Below are 8804 nucleotides of genomic sequence, written 5' to 3'. Positions count from 1 at the left end.
GGTTTCTGCCATGGCTCCTGCAAAGCCTCCCGCCTTCTCCGGGAAGGGCTTCTCGGCGGGGGGCTGCGGACCCGGGATGGTGGCCGGAAACGAGCCGCGCGCACTCGGGGCCCTTCACGCCCACTTAGTTTATAGGTTTTGCCGTCTCTGCCCGACAAAAGGGCAGCTTTCCCGCAGCGCGCCTCCTTTTCTTCTCCTTCTGGGGCTCCCAGTTTTCTGACTTCATGCTTGACTCCCTGTAAGTGTTGGGCCCTCTTGAGATCAGCCCGTCTGGAATGGGGCAGGAGGGGTGAGGAAGGTCAGACACGAGTCTCGGGGTTCGCCTTCTAAAGAGGGAAAGTGGGGGGTGTGCGATGGCCCGTGTGCAGGGCCCTGTCTGTGTTGCAGTTGTAGGGACTGAGCGGTATTTTCGGCTTCCTATTCAGAGCGATGCTACCGTTGGATGGATGCGCGGGGTCCTGGTTTTTGTTAATGTCATGGGTTGCTTTCCATAGTTTACTTAGCAGCTGGTGTTAGTCTATTGCAGGTATATAATGTGATGAATAATAAACACTTAGGGATTCCTGAATAAGGTGTATTCCTTGCCTTTCTTAATAGAAACTTTAACGATTAGTCTCTTTGTAATGTAACTCCTAAAAAGTGCTACAAGCATTTTGAATACCTAACAGATAGCATGATTTGTGAATTGTCTTTGAATTTGTCAGCTACCTGCATGAACACGTGGAGGGCATGCCTTGTAGGCAGTTTTTTGTGTGTGTGTTGGGTTTTTGTTTTTTTACAGCTTTATTGATATAACTCAAGAGACTGTTCATCAGGAAAGGTAGATAAATATAAATGCTTCTAATTAATATTGAGTTTTATGCATCTTTTTCTTGCAGAAAAAGAACAGCAAGAAGCAATTGAACATATTGATGAAGTACAAAATGAAATAGACAGGTAAGGTTTTTCTTAATTTCTAGACGTTTTCTGAAACACATCTTATGGTGATATTTGAAACTGTAGTCAAATCTCTATCCACTGGCTAAGTGGAGATGGTTATGATAGTGAAAACATGAAGTCAGTGTTATTTTTCTGTGAAATATTGTAGTCACCAAAAAGCTTTCGATGAAAGTACATTGACTTTGTAAAGATTGCATCTCCTTTCAAAGGCTGCGAGTTGTCTGAATTGCAGTGCATGGACTTCTGACAGTTTAGCTTTCTGGCATCAGTGTTGTTCTGACTTGATTAGCAGTCTTTCCCCCCTTGATCTGCCTGAGGGACACCGAATTGAAGTTAGCCTGGTAGTAATTGAAGTAAATGTACAGCGTTACCAAAATGCTCAGTTTGGGCACCTAGTTAAAGAACTGCCCATTATTGAGTGCCTAACCCAGATCAAATTGCCAACTTAGTTTTGACTTGAATTTAATATGGGTACAAAAATCTAGATGATTCGGTTTATTATAAATGTGTACTTTGCCCTTTTCTAAAGCTAACAAGAGTATATATTCTGTAGTCTCAGCAATTTCTGTATTTGTCAAGTACCATCATTGTCAACATGTCTTTTCATTTGCTTCAGACTTAATGAACAAGCCAGTGAGGAGATTTTGAAAGTAGAACAGAAATATAACAAACTCCGCCAACCATTTTTTCAGAAGAGGTCAGAATTGATCGCCAAAATCCCAAATTTTTGGGTAACAACATTTGTCAACCATCCACAAGGTATGTTATCAGCAGCATTACTAAAGTAGGATGTCCACTTGTTAAGGAGTAGAGGAACCTTGGTTGAGGACTTGGTCCAACATGTTGGTTACACATAGAGGTTGAAACACTGAGAGGGGAGGCTTATAATTAATGTTTTCTGTCTATTCAGAAGAGTCTGTATTCTAACTCAGGATTTGTCTTTAATTGATAAAATGATGTTGCTAGCTCTGACACTCTGAGCCATTTGGTTTTCAGTTAATGGATTTATGAAACCAAGATGCTCACTAAATTAGGAAAAATTTTAAAGTCCTTTAACAAGCACTTGAGTTACTTAGTGCTTGCTGTTTAATATTCATTTGGCTTATAATTTGCTGGTCTAGTGTCTGCACTGCTTGGGGAAGAGGATGAAGAGGCGCTGCATTATTTGACAAGAGTTGAAGTGACAGAATTTGAAGATATTAAATCAGGTTACAGAATAGATTTTGTGAGTATCAGTAACTCTTGTTTGCCACGATGGATATTTTAACTTGATCTTTGGTTAGAAGAGCTGTTTGTATTGATTTCTAATCCTCTATTTCTTGTAGTATTTTGATGAAAATCCTTACTTCGAAAATAAAGTTTGCTGCAAAGAGTTTCATCTGAATGAGAGTGGTGATCCATCTTCAAAGTCCACTGAAATCAAATGGAAATCTGGAAAGGTATTTGAGAAATTGTTTGGCAAAAATATTTTGTATATTTTGGTTTAGTTGAATCATTTAACAATACTTCGTGCTTTGGTAATGTGTTATGCAAATCCTTAAAATACAAGAAAAATTCCAATCTGGCCAGGGTGGTTCAGTTGGTTGAACTTCGGCCTGTGCACCAAAAGGTTGCCGGTTGGATTCTCGGTCAGGGCATATACCTGAGTTGCAGGTTCAACCCCCTAGCAGGCATGTCTGGGAGGTAACCGATCACTTTCTCCCACGGATAGAGGTTGCTCTCTTCTCCTCTTCTCCTCTTCTCTCTTCTCTTCTCAGCATGTCCTAGGATGAGGATTAAAAAACAAAACAAAAAACTGCAGTGTGTTAAAGTCAAATACAATAGTCTGGAGCTCTCATAACTTGTGCAGTGCAAACTTTTATAGAAATTGGCTAGTTTTTGTTTGTTTCTTAATTTATGATTGAGCTCTTCCAATGGCATGCCATTTCCCAAAATTCATTTATTCCCACATTTAATTAGTAAATAACACTATGTTGGACTGGTTGTTAAAGTGGAACTAATTTTATGAAAAAGCCAAAATTAAATGATGGTACCTTTTCAGGAAAACCTTGTCATACAAAGTTGACAACAATCTTTCTAGACCTAGAATTCTAGGGCCTTTTCTCTTTATATTTTGTAATTTCTCATAAATAAGAATAATAGTTTGATAATATATTGATGTACATTTTTTGTTCTCCTTTGTGTTAAAATCTTGCTGTTTGAATTATGGGGGACTTAGGTTTTGTAGAGAGCCTACATCAAAAGTTCTTCCATCTTCATTTAGGATTTGACGAAACGTTCAAGTCAAACACAGAATAAAGCCAGCAGGAAGAGACAGCATGAGGAACCAGAAAGCTTCTTTACCTGGTTCACTGACCATTCTGATGCAGGTGCAGATGAGTTGGGAGAAGTCATCAAAGATGACATTTGGCCAAATCCATTACAGTACTACTTGGTGAGTTGAGTGGTCCATTATCAAGGTTTCACTTGTCTTATTTGTTTGAAAATGAGTTCTTAACATAACTCTTGGTTTTTTAAGGTTCCTGACATGGATGATGAAGAAGGGGAAGGAGAAGATGAAGATGAAGATGATGATGATGATGAAGAAGAGGAAGGGTTGGAAGATATTGATGAAGAAGGGGATGAGGATGAAGGTGAAGAAGATGAAGATGATGATGAGGGGGAAGAAGGAGAGGTAAGTCCAGAAAGATAATCTTTGAAGCCATGTTATTTTAGAGGTTATATATATTGTAAAAAGGGACTGACTCAACTAATTATGGGAGGATTTGTAGAAGAGATAAGCTATTTTGTTGTACAAGATTGGGAGGAATTTTGATGAGATTGTATCAGTGATTTTTAACTTGTTCTGCTTTTGTGGTTAGTTTTATGACCACACAATCCTGTCCTTCCCTAACCAGTACTTTAATGAAAGTGGTATGGATAGTGCAGCTGGTCATATTTGGAGAAATCTCCCAAATAACAAATTTACATGTTTTAGATTCACTATAAAATTCTTAACAGTCAGACTGTGTTTTGGATTATTTGGTCTGAAAGATGTCTAGTGATTTAGTTAGTGCTGAAAAATTAATTTATCTGGAATAAAATCACTGGGTCATTCAGCTAAGATTTGAGCATAGGTTGTGATATATAGGTCTATAAAACTAGATTCTTCATAGTGTTCTGTGGAGTTCATCATGGTTCCTATGAATGTTGGGAAATGACTTTAGAATTAACCCTAAAGATTAATTGCCTGCTTTTTCTCCTTACAGGAAGATGAAGGAGAAGATGACTAATGAACACTGATGGATTCCAACCTTTTTTAATTTTCTCCAGTCCCTGGGAGCAAGTTGCAGTCTTTTTTCTTTTTCTTTTTTCTCCCCCTCTTGTGCTCAGTCGCCCTGTTTTTGAGGTCTCTCTTCTCTCCTTTACACCATGGTTCTCACCTTATTTGGGGGGGATGTACCTTGAGCAGAATACAGTGGGAAAAGAATCTTTGCCCCTTTCTGTTCCAAATTCATTTTTATCCCTTCCTGTCTCAAGAAAAACTTAATGGAATCAACACCACCGTGCTCTGTGGGAAAAAAGAAAAACCTTCTGCTCCCTTAGCTCTGCTGGGAGCTGGAGGTGGCTAGGCCCCTGTGTAGTAGTGCATAGAATTCTAGCTTTTTTCCTCCTTTCTCTGTATATTGGGCTCAGAGATTACACTGTGTCTCTATGTGAATATGGACAGTTAGCATTTACCAACATGTATCTGTCTACTTTCTCTTGTTTAAAAAAAGAAAAAAAAATTTTTAAAAAAAGGGGGGTTATAGAAGGTCAACAAAGGGTGGGTTTGAGATGTTTGGGTGGGTTAAGTGGGCATTTTGACAACATGGCTTCTCCTTTGGCATGTTTAATTGTGATGTTTAACGGACATCCTTGCAGTCTGAGATGACACTTTTAAAATAAAATTCTCTCCTAATGATGACTTGAGCCCTGCCACTCGATGGGAGAATCAGCAGAACCTGTAGGATCTTATTTGGAATTGACATTTTTCTATTGTAATTTTGTTCTGTTTATTTTTAAATTTTCTTTTTGTTTCACTGGAAAGGAAAGATAATGCTCAGTTTTAAATGTTAAAAGAGTACAAGTTGCTTTGTTACAATAAAACTAAATGTGTACACAAAGGATTTGATGCTTTTCTCTCAGAACAGATTTCAAGTTTGACTTGTATAACGTATTGTCAAACTTTGTCAACTCCATATTTTATACGCACTTTGCAGGATGATCTCAGGGCTATGTGGACTGAGTAAAGGGGTTTGAATCAGTGTATTAATGTCTCCATAGCTGGGAAACATCATGAGTACAGTTTGTTACCAGTTTCTGAAAATTTTCAGATCATTTGGAGTACCAGATTGCTCAAACTTAGTTCTGAGTATGTTGTACCTTTAGTTTTGTATATCAAATTGGCATTTTAAAAAATGGGTCTATATTTACCTGGATATAATAACAGTGCCTGCCACCACCACCAGACAGACCTGGTGCTCTAATGCCGAGTTACACACGGGGCTATTGCTGGCGTGTCTTCGTTGGCACTATAAAGGTGGCCCAGAAGACAGGCTTGCAGAGTAAGAAGTCCGTATTGGTGGTTAAGAAACTCAGGTTAGGCGTACTTTTGTCTCAAGTACCAGCTATTTAGCTTACCGTTCTCCAATGAGACCCGTCTGTGAATCTGGGCGAGATGATGGACTGTCTGCTAGATGCCATTGTGCATAGAACATTATGAGAAGCTACCTAATGCCTAAGCTTTTTAATGCTGTAAAGTATAGTAGCTGAAATTAAATGCCAGCTAATTTTTTCAGAGATGAATTAATGGACAGCCTGGTCAAATTCAGAGCTATTTGATGTATAAAACATTTTATAAGTGGAACTATTCCATCAATAGGCAAAGTGTAATAAAACCTATCTAGATGGATAGTATGTAATTTCTGCACAGGTCTCTGTTTAGTGAATACATCACTGTATACTGGTCAGGAATCTTGCTCCAATAAAGGAACATAAAGAGTTTTTTGACTGGGGTCATTCTCCTTGTGTAGAGAAATGTTTCTTGCATTTGGACTTAGATGATAAGCAAGTTTTTGTCTTATTTGTGTTCACAGTGACAGGAAGTAGGGAAAATGTTAAATAGGCAGTAAGTAGAGCACAGGCAACAGCTACACAAAAAGGTATGTATAAGACACACAGAAAAAGGACTTAATTGGAATATAGCAAGTATCTGACGGGTGGGGGAAGTCACTTTAATTAATACACATCAAGGAAGCCTGTGGTTTTTTACAAAATTACACCTCACCAAAACTGGTTTTTATGTACTGGTGAGATTGTGGTACGGCTAGGTTATAGGTCACATGAAGTCATGTTTTATAACAATTTGTGAATTAAAAAATAAAAAGTCACTAAAGGTAACTTCTTTCTTTCTATTGAGATTCCCCTATGCCTGCAAATCTTGTATAGTGTTAGGCTGTGAGAAAACTGGCAACATTAGGGTCCTGGAAAATGGCTACAGAGTAGTGTGTGTGCTTTGTGCCCAGTTGCAAAGGGAGTTCTTGGGTTGGCCCTTAGGCAAGTATATATTGGAAAGTGCTAGATGGATGGCTCAAAGCTTCTTTGGTACAAGGACATTTCAAAGGAGCAAATAGCTGTTTAGTTTCTCCCCAAATTGATACGCTTAGTTTAGGAGGGGAACTTAATGAATTGGGGCATAGAGGATAGTAGCCTGTAATGTGTCTTTACATTAATTCCAAAACCTTGAGGTTCTATTTTAGAGCATCCCTCCAGTTGAGGTTAACCTTGGTTTCTCCAATGATGCCCTGGTTTCTAAAAGATGATTCCCTGACCTACGTAAACAGGCCCTCACTATTTCACCCAACTCTGGCTCTAAAATGGAGAGTTTAATTGGTCCACAAAGTACTTGGATGTCCTGTTGAGCTGACAAATTTGCTTTACTTGGGTTAGCTGTTTGGCTATAAAAGGTATGACCTTTTGGGTATTTAGAGGATTCCTGGACAGTTGTGTTTCTGAATTAATCTGGCAATCTATCATTCTGCTTTATGGCACAATGGCTTCATGGTTTCTCTTGGTCCCAAAAACATGTTTTTTCTGCCTTTTTTTGTTACATTATTCTATGATTATTTTTTGGCTATTTACAAGAATGGAATTCTGTTGTAAAGGGTAAAGGAGACTCAGGATTCCCTGAAGATTGAGTGAAGATCTTCAGGAGTAGTCTACAATTGTTTAAAGAGGACATCTTGCCTAGCCAGTGTTGCTCCTCGACCAATGAACCAGGAGGTCATGTTTATTTACATTCCCAGTTTTGGGCTCAGTCCCCGGTGGTGGGTGTGCAGGAGGCAATCAATCCATGATCCTTTCATCATTGGTATTTCTCCCTCTTCCTCTCTGAAGTCGATAAAAATATATTTTTTAAAAAAGAAGCACATCCTTTAAAGAGGGCATCTTATTTTGAAAAGTCTATCCTCCACCCTAGCAGTGACCATTTCCTTTTGAATATCTGGCTGTGCTTATTGGCTTACAAATTTACTTTTTAACAGGTCTGAAGGAAAAGACAAGTTTTGTGATTAGAATAAGAACAGAGAGGACTTTTCAAAGGAGGGTGTGTGCTGGCTTGATCAGTTGGTGACATTGTGTACTCAGATACTACCCGAGGGAGGCGATCTAAATGTAGATGGATGGATGTTTCTCATATTGAAAGTATAGAAAGGGAAAAATGTTTCCTACGTACCCTGCTAGGAATTTAGGTTCCTTTCAGGTTGATAGTTATGTAGTTAACAATATGATGGATGTTGAATGTAAACTTCAATTTTGCTAAGAATGAAAATTTCGTGAATTCCCATCACTGTCACAGAGACAGTACAGCTAGCTGTCCCGCTCAGACTCCCACCAGGTTTCCCTGTAGGTTTGCCCAGCCTGGGGTTCACGGAAAAGGATGGAGTCTACTTTCCCGTGGTGACAAGCAGTGGAACGGTTCAAAGAAAATTTGGAAAATAAATGCCAGTTCTTCGACATAGTTCAGCTCTCTGGCTGCAAAAGTGAATGAGTGGTCCTCAGGCTGGGAGCTAGACCATCGTTTTGCTAGTTCAATTCATGGTTTTCCCACTAGCGTACAACCTGCAGTCAGAAGCTGGTAGTCCTGACTTCCAAATTACGGTTAATTACATTAACCTGCGGGCAGCTTGATACCAGAGCCTCTTATGTGTTAGCGTCTCCCTCAGTATCAGTAAGTGTCCCGACTTGCCTCTGATTGTGAAAAGCAGGCTTGTCCCCCACTGAACCAAGTTGCCTTTGCCGTTGGTGATGCTTCTCGGTTGATGTCCCATTGCAGGGCAATAACCCAGGGTTGTCCCTGGCTTGCCAATTGCACTATTTCAATATTTGACACTTCTGGGATGTGGCTCCTTTGGCACAAGGTGCAGGTGAGGACAGGATCCCAGGAAGTGGCTAGACAGCCACAGGTACGCTAGGCCAGGGCGTCCAGTGCGGCCCGTTAGTTACCTTCCGAGACAGCGGCAGTACACGGGGTGTCCGTGTGTCTCTGTAGACGGGCCTCTCGGACAAAGGTGGGCAATGGCTCTGCCGAACCAGAGCTCCAGGTGGGCCAAGTGGAGGCACGCGTTCGATGCTTTCCCCTGAGATTGGCTTCGGCATCACTTGGGTGAGGCGTCACTCTGTTCAGTCTTATTAAGTAAGACGTGGGGGCGACAGGTTTGGGATTAGCCCTTCCGACACCGACGACCTCGGAGAGGAAGCCGTTGAGGGGCGGAGCCTGGTCGTGGTGGGGTTCTCGGGAGGAGGAGGCTGACCCGCCCGCAGTGACCGGCCACACCGGCAGCGCC

General features: G+C 40.5%; 1 protein-coding gene across 1 annotated transcript in view; it reads left to right on the top strand.

Annotated features, from left to right (window-relative positions):
• Positions 1-6349, top strand: part of SET (SET nuclear proto-oncogene) — an 11883-nt gene extending 5534 nt beyond the window's left edge. The window contains exons 2-8 of the mRNA XM_005881392.2: positions 879-936; positions 1556-1698; positions 2061-2164; positions 2265-2378; positions 3203-3373; positions 3458-3613; positions 4188-6349. Of these exons, the coding sequence (XP_005881454.1) occupies positions 879-936; positions 1556-1698; positions 2061-2164; positions 2265-2378; positions 3203-3373; positions 3458-3613; positions 4188-4211 (770 nt within the window). The 3' untranslated portion in view covers positions 4212-6349. The remainder of the gene's footprint in view (positions 1-878; positions 937-1555; positions 1699-2060; positions 2165-2264; positions 2379-3202; positions 3374-3457; positions 3614-4187) is intronic.
• Positions 6350-8804: the final 2455 nt, after the last annotated feature.

This window comes from Myotis brandtii, unplaced genomic scaffold, assembly GCF_000412655.1.
Source record: "Myotis brandtii unplaced genomic scaffold, ASM41265v1 scaffold68, whole genome shotgun sequence".
NCBI lineage: Eukaryota > Metazoa > Chordata > Mammalia > Chiroptera > Vespertilionidae > Myotis > Myotis brandtii.
Note: the sequence above shows the minus strand (reverse complement) of the source record. Positions and strands in the feature narration are given on the sequence as shown.